This window comes from Trematomus bernacchii, unplaced genomic scaffold (assembly GCF_902827165.1).
Source record: "Trematomus bernacchii unplaced genomic scaffold, fTreBer1.1, whole genome shotgun sequence".
Classification (NCBI taxonomy): Eukaryota; Metazoa; Chordata; class Actinopteri; order Perciformes; family Nototheniidae; genus Trematomus; species Trematomus bernacchii.
In genome coordinates, this window is record NW_022987531.1 from 509,702 (window position 1) to 528,760 (window position 19,059).

The 19,059-nt window shown below is 44.2% G+C and overlaps 1 protein-coding gene across 1 annotated transcript in view; it reads left to right on the top strand.

The window, feature by feature from the left end:
• The window catches only part of ttc27 (tetratricopeptide repeat domain 27), a 74,883-nt gene extending 56,360 nt beyond the window's left edge, over nt 1-18,523 (top strand). The window contains exons 13-20 of the mRNA XM_034122400.1: nt 602-829; nt 6,582-6,680; nt 6,876-6,928; nt 9,257-9,422; nt 13,945-14,142; nt 15,591-15,702; nt 17,117-17,217; nt 17,875-18,523. Coding sequence (XP_033978291.1) covers nt 602-829; nt 6,582-6,680; nt 6,876-6,928; nt 9,257-9,422; nt 13,945-14,142; nt 15,591-15,702; nt 17,117-17,217; nt 17,875-18,000 — 1,083 coding nt within the window. The 3' untranslated portion in view covers nt 18,001-18,523. The remainder of the gene's footprint in view (nt 1-601; nt 830-6,581; nt 6,681-6,875; nt 6,929-9,256; nt 9,423-13,944; nt 14,143-15,590; nt 15,703-17,116; nt 17,218-17,874) is intronic.
• Nucleotides 18,524-19,059: the final 536 nt, after the last annotated feature.

Genomic DNA, 19,059 nt, shown 5'->3' on the forward strand with positions numbered 1-19,059 from the left:
ATGGTAACAGAAGCTCCTTGTATCATCTTTAATTGTAGAATGGTGTATCTGGTATCTTTCCAGAGTTCATATCAGCAGTGTGATAGGCTCCTGGCCCGGTGTCAGCCCTCTGACAGGGGATCAGAGTGCAGTAAATCTCAGCCTCTGTTAGGCCTCAGGGGCCCCAGCCATTTGGTGGTTTTTGCAAACCTCAGTCTAAATCATGTCACAGAGAGGTGAGATTCTGTTTGTTATTCCAGCCTCAGCTCATCCAGGAGCAGTCTCACGCGTGTAGTGGCAGGGTGAGGTGCAACGGGTGCAAACGTCCACAGATTAGGTGGCAGTCACCTGACAACAACGTAACATAAGCTCAACTTTAATTATTTCCCCTGTCAAACGTATCCCAAATCCACTCATCCACCATTACTGACTTTGTGGTCTTTGTTCTTTTTTTGACTTTTTTCCATTTTATTCTGTTACTGCTGCATCAGCTACACTGCCTCACAAGTCTTTACATCTCTTAATATATTATTGTTCCTTTCACTTTACAATAACTCTCTCCTGCATACATCTCCTCCCCCACCCTGACCCCCCCCCCCCTCCTTACGGTCCCTTTGCTCAGGCTGAGGAGATTGTTCGCCGTGAGCTGGAGAAGAAGGAGACACCCAGCCTGTTCTGCCTGCTGGGAGATATTCTGAGGGAGCATCAGTACTACGACCGTGCCTGGGAGCTGTCGGCTGGGCGCAGTGCCAGGGCCATGCGCTCCAAAGCCCTGCTGCACCTGCGCTCCAAGGACTTCCAGCAGTGTGTCGACTGCTTCGAGCAGTCCGTCAGGGTCAACCCCATGCAGGTACAGGCAAAGCAATAACATCTTAATAAAAAAAATTAAAAAAATTGTAAGCTATATTGGAACCTCATATTCCAGATATGTTGAACTGTAGGCTTCCCTGTTGAGAAATGATATTGAATTAAGTGTCATACCATGCACTGACTTTCTAGGTTAGACTCAAATTAGTTCAATTAATAAGGATTGTATCAACTGAGTACGTTCTCAGAAATAAATCTAAAAATCAATATTTTGAAAATATACGGACCCCTAAACGTGCTAATTAGGAAATGTTATTATGCTAAAATGGTGAACATGGTGCACATTATACCTGCTGATGACATTTCCATTGGCTTCATTCACACTTGACATTTCAAGTTTTTCATATCTTCAATAAATCCAGATCAGATTTAATGCACTTTTACTCTTATCAAATATATGCATCCCTGATGGCCAGATCTCAGAACTGATTATAATCTCTTTTGGGTTTCCTTGGCTACATGCGAATAAGTGTCAGAGCTTACCTCTTCAATGAAGAGGTGGAGGACGAGGCCCCGCTCACCCCCGAAAAGGCTTCCCACTCCTCCGCTCAGGGTTCTCTGCAGGGCGTGGAGGACGCCTCCATGGCGACCATTATTTGTACGGCCCTGGCACACTTGCAGCTTCCGGTTCTGCAGGCCGACTCGACTCAGGCTAGCGCCTTCTTCAGGCGTAGCCCTGCCCCTGTCCCTCTCACTGTTCCTCCTTCAGAGGAGTACCTGAGGGAGCTCCATGCATGCTGGAGGGTCACTGGGGCCCTCTCCCGCCCTAGCTCGGATGCCCGGACCTTGGCTGCCATGCAGGATCCGGCGAGGGTGGGGCTGGGTCGCATGTCACCCATTGAGCCTGCCATCGCCTCCCTGATTCTGGCTCCTGATGAGGCTCTAATGCCTGATGCCAGGTGCCCTCGGCCTCAGTGCAGGGTCACAGACGAGCTGCTCTGTAAGGCCTACGACGCAGCGGCACGCATGGGTCGTATCGGGAACTCCCTCTCCCATCTAATGCTGGCCGTCTCCACCTCTCTGCAGCAGGCTCCGGTCGAGCCTTCTTTGCTGGGCCTCAGTGAGGCATCACTGCAGGCCTTTGTCCTAATGGCTAGGGAATTAGGACGAGTTATGTGCAGCTACTTATTGGTGCAGGCTCAGTCACCACTAACGGAGACATTTAGGAGGGTCCTCCGTAGCGTGCCAGTCGAGCCAGGGGAGCTGTTTGGGGCAGCTGCCCAGGAGGCACTGGAGCGTGCTGCCCAATCTAGGCAGACCAGGCAGCAGCTTTTGGGTCTTTATAGGCCCGTGCCCACTCCCAGGATGCCCAGAGGCCCCTCTAGCAGCCGCACTTAGCCACCGGTTTACAGTGGTGGTCTGCGGAGGTCCCAGCGGCCCACTCAACCGCTTCCCAATGACTTTCGTGCCCCCGGTCGCCGGCCTTCTAGGCAGCCTCGTGCCTCAGAGCCTTACCGGCGCCCCCCAAGGGTAGGCCCTGAATTCCCCGGGGCCGGTCGTCGGCTGCTTTTCCCAGCAGCAGCTCAGCTACTCACCAACCCTTGGGTGGTTTCCACCCTAACCCAGGGTTACGAATTGCAGTTCCGACGACGGGTCAAAATGACAGTTGTCAACGATCCGACGAAGGCCTTAGCTCTGGCCCAAGAGTTGTCTGTCCTCTTGGCCAAGGGCGCAGTCGAGCCAGTAGACCCTCTGCTTCAGTCCGGGGGGTTCTACTCTGCATACTTTCTTGTGAGCAAGAAAGTCGGCGGATTCCGTCCAGTCTTGGACCTCAGAGGAATCAACAGATTCCTGAAGGTGCTGCCCTTCCATATGCTAACCACAGCAGACACCCTTCGTGTTGTCGCACAGGTGGACTTGAGGGACGCCTACTTCCACGTGCCAATTGCATCCCACCACCAGAAGTTCTTGAGGTTTCCTTTCAGGGCCGACACTATCAGTTCCGGGTAGGGGTGTAACGGTTCACAGAATTCACGGTTCGGTATGTGTTCGGTACAACAAGAAAAAGCAAAAAAAAGTCCCAAATGCATAATGCCAGGTTTGTTTTTTATTTATTTTGAACAGTAGTGCAAGTTTCAGTTTAGAAATAAGGAACTCTAACATTTTGAATAATTAACTTTATTACACTGTTAAAAACAAACCACAAACAGTACCACACACACTCAGATGGCCATATTATCTATAATGGCTGATGTCAAACAAAAAGGTTCAATAAGCTGTAAAACTAACAAGAATGTCTTGAAAATATTACAAAATAAATAATAAGATAGACTTTCAATCACAATCATTAAAAGCCGGGGTCCTCTACTATTGCATAAGGGCGCAGCATAGCCGTTGAAAAACATATGCCAAAAGCTTCCGTTATTTTGGTCTCTCGTCTTTCATGTCTATTGGTTCTTAAAAACAGCGGGGATAAGCTATTAAACTGCTGTTGTCTTTTGCCGGGCTCTGGTGATTGCCAAATCTGGGTGATGCCTTCTGATATGATTTAGCATGTTTGGCTTGTGTTAGCATTAGCATACCGCACCGCTGTCGAACAACGCCGGCACACCGTCCTCGTCCGATCCACCACACGCACTCCATCGTTATTGTAGTCCACAGGGAACCCGAAATGTTCCCACACAGCTGATTTAAAAGAAGCAGGTGGGTCAGGTCTTCTAGCTCCTGTGTGTTATCTGAACTCGCAATACTAACTTTTCTTCTTCTTGTATTTTGTTCGTTTTGTTGTGTTTTCTTCTTCTTCTTCATTTGTTGTTTAAGGGCAGCTGGCAAACAGCTTTTAGGCGCAATACTGCCCCCTGGAATATATATAGTGTAGTGGATACTGCCCTGAATGACAGACTTTTTTCCCACTCGTTAAAAAGAAAAGCGTATTCGTCGTATGACTGCATGCACCGAACCGTGACGTCCGAACCGTGACGGTACGGGACGAATACGGATACAGTTACACCCCTAGTTCCGGGTGCTTCCCTTTGGTCTCTCCCTCTCTCCAAGGGTGTTCACCAGCTGCAGGCGCAGGGCGTGAAGGTCCTGCCGTATCTAGACGACTGGCTGGTCTGCGCGCCGTCCCGGCCTCAAGTGGCCCAGGATACGGCGCGCCTCTTATCTCACGTAGCCCGGTTGGGCCTAACAGTAAACACCGGGAAGAGTTGCCTGGACCCCTCCCAACAGGTCACTTACCTGGGGATGGTCCTAGATTCAGTCGCCATGAGGGCCTACCTGACACCTCGTTGTGCGGACGACATTTCCCATCTTCAGGCTGGGCAAGAGGGTGCCTTACATTCAGTTCCTCCGGCTCTTGGGCAGACTGACGGCTGCCTCGTACTCTTAGGCCCTTAGGCCTGCTGTCGCTGCGCCCCATGCAGATGTGGCTGAACAGCCTTCACTTGGATGCCAAGTGGCACAGGCACATGAGAGTCAGGGTGTCTCAGCGGTGCCTCCACTCTCGCCCGCTGGAGGGACAGGGCCTATCTTCTGATGGGCGTGCCCATGGGCGCCATCCCATCCCGCCGGGAGACTGTCACTGTGGATGCATGTCTCTCAGGGTGGGGTGCGGTGTGGCAGGGCAGGACTGCTCAGGGTCAGGGTCTGCCCAGGAAGGTGCACGCCATATCAATGTGCTAGAGCTTCGGGCTGTGCTGCTTGCACTCATGCACTTTTTACCCCAACTGGCAGGCAAGCATGTGCTCGTTCGTTCGGACAACATGTCCGCTGTGGCACAAATCAACCACCAGGGGGGCACCAGGTCTGCACAGCTGCTCCGGGTTTCACGGAGCCTCTTGTCTTGGGCGTTCCCCCGCCTGGCCAGTCTGCGGGCAGTCTTTCTACCAGGAGACCAGAATCAGGTCGCAGATTTCCTCTCTCAGCACAAGCCTCCACCGGGGCAGTGGAGGCTTCATCCAGAGGTGGTGGAGACAATTTGGAGCCTTTTCGGCAGGGCCCAGGTGGACCTCTTTGCCTCGGAAGAGTCAAGGCACTGCCCCCTCTGGTTCTCCTGAGGTGACCAGCCCGATGGGTCAGGACGCTCTGGCGCACGACTGGCCAGACAGTCTCTTGTATGCCTTCCCACCACTGCCTCTGATACTACAGACGCTTCAGAGGGTCCTTACTCAGGGGCACAGGCTCCTTCTGGATGCCCCCCGCTGGCCGGGGAGAGTTTGGTTCCCACTGCTGCGCAGTCTCTGCTGCAGCCCACCATGGCGTCTCCCCGACAGGAAGGACCTTCCGTCACAGCTCAGGGGTCAGATCTGGCATCCCGACCCTCACCGCCTTCAGCTTTGGGCTTGGCCTCTGCGGGGCCCAACCCGCTGTTGAGCGTTTTCACGGCATCTGTCAGGGAAACTAACCTGAATGCCAGAGCACCATCCACTCGAGCGCAGTATGAGTGCAAATGGAAGCTCTTCTCCCACTGGTGTTTGGGTAAGGCTGAGAATCCGGTGCATTGCTCTGTGGCCACCATTCTAGAGTTCCTGCAGTCCCTTCTGGATAGTGGACGTTCTCACTCCACTTTGAAGGTTTATATGGCTGCTATCTCTGCCCGACATGTTGGAGTAGACAGCGCCACGGTGGGACGCCACAGGTTGGTGTCCCTCTTCCTGAGAGGGGCTCTACGGCAGCGTCCCCCTAGCACCCCGAGGGCTCCGGCTTGGCTGCCAGAGTATCCTGTCACTCAGAATTATTGTGTGCTCGCGAGAAGATTCTGGGAACAGATCCTCTGACGACACCGGCATATATAGCTGGTGCCATGTGGGTCACAGGTGACTTTGTTGTTATTGGTACTTGAGCCGCGCATGCGCGCGATGGACATATCCAATGCTAAAGCACCGCCTCTGGCGGTCATCCGGGACTCATAGAACCGTAGTTACAGACGTAACTATCGTTTTACTCTAGCTGCTATTATCACAGGGATGGAAGATTCAGCTGTTTCCACAGAGAGCGGACCAACTACTGAGATAAATTGAGTCATTGAATAAATGTGAGATTTTATCAATCTGTTTCTTTTGCTAACAAACAACTTTTATGGAACATATGCATAGATGTAATACATGGATACACTTGTAATTAGGGCTGCACGATTTGGGGAAATAATCTAATTGCGATTTTTCTGACAGATATTTTGCGATTGCAATTCGATTTGCGATATTTGTTTTTAAGCGACCCAACGGAAGTTTATTGTAAAATGCGGCCGTATCTCCAGCTAGGAAGGTCGTATCAACGTGCTCCCGTCTCTAGCACCCCCGCAGCCCAAGCTACGAGTGAAAGAACTAAACTTACATGAAACTTCCGTTGGGTTGCTTTAAAGTCAAGCTTCAGTTTAAGATTCACCCTGTAATAGATGTAAAACATGTGATGGAGCATTACTAACCTGACTCAGATGCTTTGTTTCACCAAACCATCTAGGAAAGCTCCATTGGAAGCCATTTGGAAAAGTATTTCAAAAATGCTTGGCAGGTGATTGGATCAATCTGTCTATCACCTACTATCATGGGCCACTTCTGATTGATTAACAATGACTGGTACATGTGTAGCACAGCACTTCTGATTGGTGTGGATGACTGACACGCAAGAAAAACAAACAAAAAAAGATTTTTTTAAAAAAAGACAAAAAAATCGTAGGCTTTGCGATTTGATAATTGCATCATTACAAATCGCGATTTCGATTTAAAATCGATGAATCGTTCAGCCCTACTTGTAATGCTTTACCCCATTTGTGACGTGTGTGTGTGTGTGTTCAGCTCGGTGTGTGGTTTTCTCTCGGCTGTGCTTACATAGCCCTGCAGGGTTATGAGGGAGCTGCCAAGGCCTTCAAGAGGTGTGTGACACTGGAGCCAGATGTAAGTACCTACACACGCTGACTATTATTTACTAAATCATTAGTGAAAGAGTAGTGCATAGACAAAACGGAACAAAACACACACTACTCAGCAATACCAACAGTCATACTTTACACCTTCTCTGTCAGCCTCTGTGCGTAATTCTGTGGTTATTTGCCATTTTCGACTCATCTCTTTTCTCCATCCCCTCTCCAGAATCCAGAAGCATGGAACAACCTCTCTTCAGCCTACATTCGCCTCAACAACAAGTGAGTATGGCTATGCATAGAATGAGTTTTGTTTAATAAGCAATATAGCAAAGCATATAGCCACAGCAAACTTAATGTAAATTGCTTATTAGTATTCAAGATTAGTCGTGATGGAGCAAAGGATCAGGGACATTTGAAAGTGGCACCAGAGAAATAAAGTCTGTAATTTTTTCGAAAGAAAAATAATGCAACATTTTTTAACATTTATTACATTTATAGCACATAAACATGATGACTTAGTTACACATAAATAAAACAAGCTTATAAAGAAACACGGCAAATTGTCAGAACAGTACAGAAATGTATTTGATGGCAACATTGTTAAAATACATCTTGTTGCAGCATTCCAACTATCTGTTATTCAAAATCTTGATTCCGGCCGTTATTTTGCCGGCCTTCTCCTCCCGCATTGAACATCGCAGAAACTCTGTTCGAACATCAAAGCGTTCAGCTCGGTCGGGAATCGATTGCTATTACTTTTATCATTCATAACTTTCATAATTCCAGAGTTACATCCCATAATTCATCACATTTTTAACCATTGAAGTCAATGGAGAAAATCTTCAGACTTGAACAATCTTCATGCGACTTCAACTGCTAACTGTTCCTTCATACTTTCACTCAGAAACCTCATTCCAACTTTAAAATGTTACACATCTTTCTGACATTATTCATATTAAACAATTTTTAAATCAGATTCATACTTTTATAAATATTAAACATTGTTCAGACCTTGGTAAAGAGGCCTTTTTCAGCTTTAACATTGCGCAGCTTGTTAAGGCAGAGTGTGTGTGATGTCAGAGTTAGAGTGGAGGACAGTTTGAAATTCGCCTTCATATTATTTTTTTTAAAACTGCCATAATTCCCAAACCCTACACTTCTGAGACATAATTTGTCATGACAAACGTAGGAAAACATCTCGTAGCTTGAAAAAGGAAAATAAATAAAGCAAAAACAATAAACAAAATGCCTCTTGAGGGCATGAAGTGACAAAAACGTTCAACATGCCTCCATTAAAGCCCATTGTAATTTCAGGCTGATATTTCCTCACAGCAGCAGCCGCACACCTTTAGTTAAACTGCCAAAAAGGCCACATTATTAACCCGATAGTACACAAAAATTACACTTCAGATACTCAACTTCCTTGACATGCTTCACGTTTTGAAATTTCACAGATATCTGTTACGGTTCTTCGACAAAACGTTCACATGTAAGAGGTTTATCTCTCATTCAGAACAATGGAAACCTTTGATCTCTAGACACCTCGTTAGCTCAAATATAAACACCTGTGTCATGGAACACGATGATGTCATCACTCCAACTGACATGCTCAGAGCAGCAGACTTCAGATAATGGTTAATGGTCCTGCCCTCAACAGCTCTACGTCAATTATGGGGTGTCATCATATGCCGTTTCCATGGAAACGCGTCCCTCGCCATAAAAGACGATGTCGCTTTACACTAACTCCTATGAAAATGTTAAAAAAGTGCTCAAACTTTACATGTGTGCTAACAGTCCAGCTGTGACGACATCTACGTGAGAGTTTTGAGATTTCTTCAAATGCCGTTGCCATGGTAACACAAGGCTCGCCATGAAACACGGTTCTCTCATAACTTCAGTGAAAATGCTCCAAACGGCCCAAAACTTCACAGGTTTGGTAACGATGCAGCCATCCACACATCTAAGCGTATTATGGGGTGTCATCAAATGCCTTTGGCATGGCGACAGATCATTCACCATCAAGTTAGTTCAAAAGTTTGCAGTTCAAATATTCTGCTGCTTTTCCAAGCCTTTTTACTTTCTTTTCTTCACTCATCACACATTCAAGCCCCCAGTGTTCATGTATCATTTCAATCTAAATTCTTCACTTTCTTCTTACACATTACATTTCAGCATAGCAGTTTAGCGTCAGCTTTTCAGCATAAAGCATTCCCACGAGCAATTTCTTCAGGAATTGCATTCTCTAGTCTTTATTTGAACCTGAGTTCTGTATGGCTCTGGCAGCGCACAGACCAGATTCTGTTTGTTGTTCCTTGTGCTCTGCTTTTTTGGGGTACAGAGGTATCTTGTGAACCCAGAGTGTCTCTGAGTCTTTGTTTGCTTCAGACTCATGAGTTTTCATGCCTGAAATTGAAAAGCCAAGCGGTTAGCACTGCTGCTACTTCAGCAGATGCACTTTCTACATTTTTGACGTGTTAGTGCGTCTTACAGCAGCTTTGTATCTCATCAATCTTTCCTTCACCAAAAATCAATTTATTGTCAGTTTCACTGCTAACTTCTTCCTTTCCTCTTCTTTTTCATCTGCCTCTTCATGTCGCTTCATTGTAGAGAGAAAGCATTCCGCACCCTGAAGGAAGCTCTGAGGTGCAACTACGAGCACTGGCAGATCTGGGAGAACTTCATCATGGTGAGCACTGACATCGGGGAGTTTTCCGAAACTATCCGCGCCTACCACCGCCTGATGGACCTCCGGGAAAACTACAAGGACACTGAGGTAAAGAACTGCACTTTAAGTCATCAAGGGCAATATAAGAAGGAATTACTGTTACATACTGCTGTGACACTAAAAGGGTGTCATAGTGAATATAGTCTGCAGCTTATACACCCGTAAGAAATTAAAATGATATGGAGCATTCATACCCACACATATTTATTATTAGATGCATCTGAAGGACCTCCACATTCAGTGATGTACTTGAGGCAGTCAATCACAGCAGCTTGTGTAGCGAGTTAGACCTACAATCCAAAGATATTTAATACAGTACATACATAGGTACTTAATCATGGATAACAACCACAATATACAAGACAAAACAAAATAATTGTATGTTATATTTTTTCTTCTCGGGTCACATGATACACTCAGCATTTAAAGTCTTGCCAAACGATAAACTAACAGTTTATTTCCTGTAGTGATAAATTATCTTACTTATTTTGGCCATTTATGCTGAGTAATTAACAAAAACGAAGGAAAAGCTTAATTGCACACCCACCAAGACAATCTAAGAAGAACAACAAATCCTCAGCTTTGAATAAACAAATAAAAACAGCCAGTGGTAGGATTTCACTGTTATTAATTATCTGCCTCAGCCCTGTTTTAATTTCAGTTTTTGACAATTAACTTTAAAGATGTCGTCCTTCAGCTCAGTGGGACTGGATGAATTCACAGCTGTGACTCAGAAATACATCCTGTGTTTTTAGAGAAATACCCAAACTACCTAAATTCACTTTTTAGAGGGTAATCGCACATTATTTAAAACTAGGTGACTTTTGCTCTATTCCCGTTTCTGTCTTTTCACCCAGCATGTTTATGAATACTGGCTGTGCTGCCATTAGTCACATCAGTTATACTCGGGGGTGCACATAACTTGTTTGCCCTGGTTCTCAAAGGAGCACCTGGAGATGTTGCTTGGTGCGCATCCTTAAAATGAAATAAACCGTACCTTTTGAGGCGTTCTTGACTTTATGAACGGGGAGGTGCGCTAGTGAGCACCCTCATGAACTGTTCGCCGGAGCCTCGCAGCAGGGTTACTGTGCGGAGCGCATAAAGCAGACCCTTCACGCGATAGCGAGGGGTAGAACGAGGGATCGCAGATGCCGTCGTGCTCGCGGACGGATTAAATTAAACCTAAATGGCTCGCAAATTATACTTTGGCGGCCGTTAATATACCTGGGCGGCCCGCTATCTTTACCAGTTCTTATTGCAAAACTCTAGAGAGAGAGAGATGCGCAGAGTAGCAAGCAGCTAGAGAGAGAGTAAAGAGGTAAGAGAGAGAAGAGAGAAGAGAGAGAGAGAGAGGAGAGAGAGGAGAGTAGAGAGAGAGATAGAGAGGAGGAGAAGCGAGAGGAGAGATGAGAGAGGCGAGTAGAGAGATGAGAGAGAGAGAGAGTAGAGAGATGAGAGAGAGAGAGCAGAGAAGATAGATCGAGATGATATAGATGCGCTATCAGATAGCTATCTATATCAGCTCGATCTCTCTATAGCTCTCTATGCTCTCTCTCTCTCTCTCTCTCTCTCTCTCTCTCTCTCTCTCTCTCTCTCTCTCTCTGTGGCGCCTGCGCACAGTTATGTGCAGCCCTGGTTATACTACAAGATGGGAAAGTAAAAAAATAGGTTGAATTTGGTAAATGGAATGTAACTTTGCTCTGTTTTCCTCTTAATTTTTAAATCTCCTCCTTCAACAAAGAAATGTAAAAATTACACGAAGTCCAAACCGTGCCTCAGCATGGTCACAGCCTTTAGAGGAGTGGAACCTCGGAGCAGAATCAGTTCACTTTAATGGATTTACCATCGGTGGATCTGCTCGCAGGACTGAGGAAAACTGCCAAATCATTCAACTTTGTGAACTTTGCCAAGCAAATCTGCAGCTTAGGGAACTAATTAGATTAATTTGGATGATAAATCACTTGGATGGACCAACCAACATCTCCTTCCTCTGTCAGCTCACTAGTGGGTTAAATGCATCCTGGTTATCAAGTCCTTGGATTCACGTCATTCCTGTGCCAACTGATGAACCATTTTTCTATCAAAGATTTTTTATTTTATTTATAATTATAACATAATTGTTTGCCAGATGTAATCTTTCAAAGATGCACACAAGCCCACATTCTGACATTTTCAAGCTGACCTAGCTAACATTGATGGTCAGTTGGCCTGACAGAGGAAACTGTTTTAAATGTCTTTCAGCACTGGAACAAACACAAAGTTTTAATTAAATAAATATATAATAAATAATCCCTCTCCCCTGCCATCCACAGAGAAACAAAGCTGTCAGAATCTCTCCTCAAAACGTCACATTAAAGAATCTCTTTACTTCAAATTGTTATAGGGTTATTTTTTATCCATCTCGCACCTTTTGAAAGGTATTTTGCATAAATAGCCGTGAAACAAAGAATCCTCTAACTGCATAATCGGATAATTTTTAGAAGCAACATGCCTTATTCTTTTTAATATTTTTCTTCCCTTTGGTAGTTTTCAGTCCAGAGCTAAGAGTATGAGGGTTGGGGCGATGATGACAGGCCCACCATGAATTCCTCTCTATGGAATGTGTAGAGGGCTGATGACAGGAGTGCTTTGAGAAGCTGATAGATTTCAGAGGAGCTGAGGGTCACATGCCTCAGCTTTATGCCTCGTGGGTTTAAAAGGGATACGCAAGAACCTTACAGTCACACACATTTTCACACAGAAGCCCCTGAGAATAAAAGGTCCCCTTTCCCCCTATTCTATTGTTGTGATCTATAAGTAAACTTCAATATGAGCTCCATAGAAAATTCTGGCCTGGCTTTGTATTTTTTTTCTTTTTTCTCAACAGAGAGGTTATTACTTTCCCACTCAATTTCACACTTTGACTGGATCCAGCAGGAATCTGAATAAGTCATCAATTCAGTTTTCATCTAAATAAGTCACTTTTCCTCACAGTGATGGACAGGGGAGGGGAATACATCAAACAAACTTCTATTTCAGGATTAAATCTCACTCATCACAGGAAGTGTCACATCAAATACCCTGACAGTGGAGACACAGAGGCAGAGATTATAATTGCATGTGTTGGTCTTTGCACCCATAGCTTTGTCTTTCTCTGCTTGGAAAATACTAAGACACTGAAAATAAAAACTACAATGTAGCGAGATAATAACTAGTGATGCACACTTTAAGGGGTTTGACTAACTGGGCAGCAGTAGCTCAGTCTCTAGGGACTTGGCTTGGGAACCAAAGGGTCGCCGGTTCACGACCAGAATGTGGAGAGCCCGAGAGACATCCAAACCCCCCCGATAGCATCAGGACAAAAACCACCGGACTCAGGGACAGTTTCATCCCACAGTCTATTTAACACGTGAGCTTGCACTATTTTTAAAATATTTCTTTCTTTATGTCTTGTAATTGTATGCTTGAGAAACCTGCGATCTAAGTTTTTCATACATTACATAATTACACCGTAAGTGTGTATATGTTATGACATTAAACCTTCGAATATTGATACTGGAGTTTATTTAGGAGTTTAGATGGTGTTTTATAAAGAATGCTATTGCAGTAGTTGATTTGTGATGAGATGAAGGCATGGATCAGGGTTTCGGCAGCAGAACAAGAGTGATTGGCGGAGACATGATATGTTTTTGAGGTGGAAAAAGGTGTTTCTGGTTTTCAAAGGTGAGGTTGCTTTCCTGGGTTGGGGATGTTTGGGGGGAAACAGAGTAGAATCGTCAATGGGAAGGGAGAAGTTATTATTGTTTTTGTTGAGGGATTTGGGACCGATGATGAGCATGTCCGATTTTTCACAGTTTATTGTCAGTGTAGCAGTGGAAGTGGAGGCAATGGCGGCATATGATGTTACTGAGGGGGAAGAGGTTTAGGATGAAGAGCAGAGGACCAAGCACAGAACCCTGAGGGACGCCTTGGGACAGGAGAGCGGGGAAGGAGGTTGACACTTTCCTCCAACACCTGCTCCTATCCAATTTTCTTCACCAGCTTACCCACTACTGTCTTTAGCAATACTACTGCTAAGCTACACTTAGGTATTCATCTTATATCATGTGTCATATTGAGAGAAATAACGTTTTTGAAATAAAAGCAGATGTTTTTATCTTCCATAGTTCTTTTAAAGTTTTGACTAGTTTGAGGTGTAGCCATTTATTGCATGCTGTATTTTTTCATATCTGTGCATTGACCTGCTCTCTCAACACAATTGTATCATTAGTAGATGACTATGGCAGATTGGCACAATAACCATAAAGCTGGGTGATAATGTGCAGCCTCATGCCGATGCCATGCATCATGAGTGCACGTGTTTGTGAAAATTAAAACCACATTCCCCATAAAGCCAGCTTCTTTCCATCCAGCTGTTCCTTCATTGGTTTCTGGTAGTGCTGAGAAATGCTGCTTTTAATGTACAGCAATAAAGGTTTGCATGTGGAATTTAATGCAAACCCATGACATCACTTATTATGATGTTTCAACTTTATGAATTGTCATTAATCTTCGGAAACAAATCTGACGTTGACATTGAATCATTTTGCAGATTCTGAAGATCCTGGTTCGAGCAGTAGTTGAGAACCTGGTGGACTTCCAGGGGCAGCATGCAGAAACTCTCCGCTCCAAACTGAAGGAGCTCCTGGGCCGGGTCAGCGCCCGCCACTGCAGCGACAGTGAGGTGTGGCAGCAGTACGCTCGGCTGTATGGAGACGGACACAGCTCCAGCCCAGAGGACAACGACAAGGTTGGTATCAACAATATCACTATTCATAATATGTTGAGGTAAAAGAGTTCAAACTGGAGCCACAAACCACCAGGAGACAAGAGTTGCAATTTGCAGTTGTTTTATTTGTCAGGAATATTGTTCAGTTGTCTGTAAAGATGGTTGCTGTTGCCAATGATTCTAGTAAAAATTGGGGAAAAACCTGAATAACAGCAATTTGCCCAAACAGCATTTAAAGATACTTATATTTTAACAATAAAGTTAACATTTACTTTTAGTGTAAATAACAATCCAAAATACGAAGAAAATACTACCTACATTTACGGTATCAAAAGACAAACGGCTACTAAACACTCAATCCTGGTGTGGTGAGACAAAGAAGGCTTCTCAATTCTCTAACTCCCCTCCTCGACTCCTATCCTCGACTCCCCTCCTTGTGTCTTAGTCCCGCCCACATAAGATTCGAGCGGAGGAGTCGAGGAGGGGAACCGAGGAGAGAAGAGGGGAAGCAGCAGGCGGTTAGAGAAATGAGAACTCCTCTCCTCTGAGCGGTCATTTTAAAGAGACGTCCATTAATGATGACAGGAGGCACAGCACTCTGTCTGATGGACAGATGTGTTCATGACCACTTATATATTTACTTTTAATTCATTCACAGTGCGGTATAATGAGACAATAACAGGCTACAGATGCAGACATATACACACACACATATATTTATATAAATATATACAATTTCCGAATCAAACAAGTATGAGAGCACTCTCATAATAACGTAACACAATCAGAGACTGGATATATCCCCCCCCCCCATACACACTGCTCTGCTTTCTGCACGGACCTCACAGCTGTTCTCAGTGTAAACATCGCGTCGCGACGAAAGCAGTGAATAAAATAATATCCAGGGGATGCATGCAGAGCTGTCATTGGCTGAGATCAGTCCGGCCGTGCGTCACGACTCTTTTAAACATCTCTGTTGCCGGAAATACATCCGCGGAGGATCTGTGGAGGACCCAACAGTGTATCCTTGATTATAGCTCCTCCAGAGAGCCTCCTCGATGCTCGGTCCTCGTTGTGCATTTAGAGAAATGAGATGTCCTTCAACATGGTGCGCTGAAATCCATTTCCGGGTCACTACCGGAGGGTCGAGGAGGGGAAATTAAAGAATTGAGAAGCCTTCAAAGAGGAGGCAGACTTCATCCAGGCCTCTTTTTAAAGCCTGAGAGGAACTGCACCATGCTTCTCTGCTTAGTGTCTCTTGTGGACAGGAGTGTGACACACATGCAATTTCTAACATTGCCCTGTGATGATTGAATCAATTTGATAAGATGAAATGTTACAAACATGTTGAATCATAGTTTGCAGCTGTACCAATCACAATAGAAATGAAAAACGAGCTCAAGCGGTGACTGAATTAGACTTCTGCTTATCCATTAATAATACAACGTTGTTATTGTGTGGTTTCTCAGGCTCTACAGTTCTTGTCCAAAGCCCACCACTGCAAGGTTCAAGCTGGGGGCTGGGAGAAAGAACCGGGTCTCTTCAAAGAGGTGATCCAAAGAGCCATCAATATGGGTGAAGGTGAGAGCACCATCCACACAGCACCACAGAAACATCTGGACTGTTTTATTCCAGGGAACCTGTACCAATGATGTCCTCCTGCCCTGCAACTCAATCTCTCTCTGAGGTCTAATACATAACTCATACTGCCAACAAAACATAAACAGTAGAACTCTTAGACATTATGATCAAAATGAGGTTAACAGTTTATTGTATATACACCATAAGGGTCAGGTTAATATTTTTAATTTGTGAAGGTATTGTGTTCAAAATGTGAAATGAAGGCAAACGGACCTCGTACTTTTCTACCTTTTGGCTTCATTACCTGCCAGTAACCAAACAATCTAGCCAGTTTTTTCAGAGAGGATGAGGAGGTGAAATATAGAATAGAATTGGAGGGATTAACCCCGGATGAGCAGCAGTGGGCCTAACATTAGAGATGTGTCTCTGACAGACTTAGAGTACTCGATTCCTGGACTCGTACTCGAGTGTGACACGATTTTCGTGACTTGAGTGCCCATTTTCGGGACTCGTGACTTGACTCGGACTCGCGCACTGATGGACTTAGACTCTAACTGGACTTGTACATGGAGGATCGGACTTTGACTCAAGCAAGTTTTGTCTCGAGTCAGGATGTACTCTGCCCCAGGCGTGTGCAGCTGCGAGGCAAGTTCCTGTCCCGTGCGTATTATATTATAATAATAACCCTTATATTTATAAAACACCTTTCTTACAATAATTGCAGCCCAAAGTGTTTCACAGCAGTTATATAGACAAATTAGTATAACATAGACAGAATAAAAGCAATGCAGAAAATAAACGGATAAAAGCAATGCAGAAAATAAAAGGATAAAAGCAATGTAGAAAATAACAAATATTGATTGATAAAACCAAACCAACAGCTACATATACACATATATAAACAAATATATCCACTCAGATTAATACATGATAACTCTGACTTGACTGGACTCAAACACAAGCAATGATGACTCGACTCGGACTCCTCTTAGGTGACTCTGACTCGAGCACAGGTAATGATGACTCTGACTTGGACTCGACTCTGACTCTTCCTAGGTGACTCAGACTTGGATTCAGACTCGAAGAGTGGGGACTCGAGAGACTCGGACTTGAGAATTGGTGACTTGACTACAACACTGGTCTCTGATTCCAGCTTAGTTACTCTCCACAATCCCAAGGGATATTCAGTACAGCAGAATGAGCATGGAGCTGAATCCAACATGAGCAGTCAGGAAAGAAGAAGCTGCAAGTAGAAACAAGTTTGACCTGTTTGACAACAGGTCAAACACGCGGTGTACAGGCTTGTTTAAAACAGGCACCAAACTAGTTCTGTATAAATATACAAAAATGTGAAATGCACTGAGTTGACAAAACACATAAAAGCCACTTATCTGACTTGTCTCTTTGTTTTCAGTGACCATTAGTTGCAGTAAGAAGAAGAGTAATCCAGCAGAAGCTCTTCAGATATTGTCCTCCACCCGCCTCAGCCTCAAGAGTCTGGTCACCAAAGCTAAGGTACAGTCCACCAATCAGAGTCCACTGCCTCCACTTTCCATGATGCTGATGGTTCCGCTTTGCTTTAAAGTATAGCAGTGGTTGGCAAGAATCATGTTCAGCATTGTACCATGGCTGTGTTCTTACCTGGGTTTGAATCCATCCTGAAGGGTGGCACCTTGCTCGATTGGTAACGGCCATATATTATTTTATGCGTTGATACTTATGTTAAGAGCTCATCCTAGTGTTGATATTATGAAAACTGTATACATTATGAATGCTACAAATGATGTTACAATGATAAAATAATCTTATGATCATAGAAACATAACCATGCTGTGTTTTTGATAACTATTAACAAAAGATTATTAATATTTTGCTCTCAATGTCAAAGAAATCAATAGTTTATTTGAAAAAAGACACACAGTAGTCGCTATTTCTTTGATACTTAAAATGTTTTTTTTAATACAAGTTGATTTGTATTTAGTGGTGAATTCTATGTATTACAAAGCATCTGCTAAGTCTGCAGATGCTTTTTAATTTTAAACCAAATAAGACACCAAGATATGACTTAGCTGCTAAGTGTATGTTGAACACATTATTATTATTATGTATTTCTCTTGTTATGAAATGAGACCTCCTTATCTGATCCTCTTCCTCTGCGTTACTGTTTTCCAGCAAATGCACACCGATGTGGCCTCAGGTCAGCTCCACAGGGAGCTGCTGGACGGAGTCGCTGCTCTGGAGCAGGTCCTCACCGAGCTGCAGGAGCTGAGCGCCACGCTGCGGGGCCCATCACAGTGACGCTGGGGGCCCATCACAGTGACTCTGTGGGGTCACTCACAGTGACTCTGTGGCCCTGAAGGCTCCGCAGTAGTAAAGACTGCTCAGAGAGCGACAGAAACAGCAGTAGTCAGCCCGGTGCATTGTGGGTCACCTTTAAATCAAGACTCCTGAGAATAACATCAGTTAAGCCAAAGGTCTGACTTTGTCATTTTTATGATTATTTCTTTTTATCTTAAATGAAAACCATGACTGTAAGACATAAAATAGTAAAATGTTATACATTTTGAAAGTTTGCCTTTTATTATTTTTTGAGTCCCTCTTAAACCTCTTTTTTTCAATGATGATTTAACATCTTATCACCATGATGACACGTGTCAGTGCATAGACTGTATATACAGGTCAGTGCCTTCCAAAATGCATATGACACTTGATAACGCAAACCAGAAACTATTTTCCGATCTGCTATGTTGAGGCCAAAAGCTACTTTGTTAGGAAATAATAAATGGAAACGGGAAACATCAGCTTTGTCCCCGTAAAATGTGTCCCTGTCTTTGACCCTGGCAACAGAGAGATCCCGTGATGGAAAGACATGCAATAGATGTCGTGTGTACAATAACACAAAATAACATTATACACTATCCACAGAACAAAAACTATACATGGAATGAAACGGATTCAGAATACTTTATTCTCCATTCAATTGACATATAATGGAAATGTGTCTTTGGCACTGGCAAATAAGATACAATAACACTCGCCATACACAGTACAACATACAATTCATACACAAAAAAAGAGGGACATTGAGAAGATGGCTATCATGATGGCATGTGTTTACCTGTTTACCGTAACAAAATGACATGATATTTCTGCAGTGGTGTAAAGTAACCAAGTAGATTTACTCAAGTACTGCACTTAAGTAGACATTTGAGGTACTTGAGTATTTTCATGTTACACTACAGTGGAGATAAATGGTGTACTTTTACTCCACTACATGTATTTAATACCTTTAGTTACTTTACAGATGTGGATGAATGATGTGAAATATAATCAAGTGTTAAATCAGACTTTAGTTCC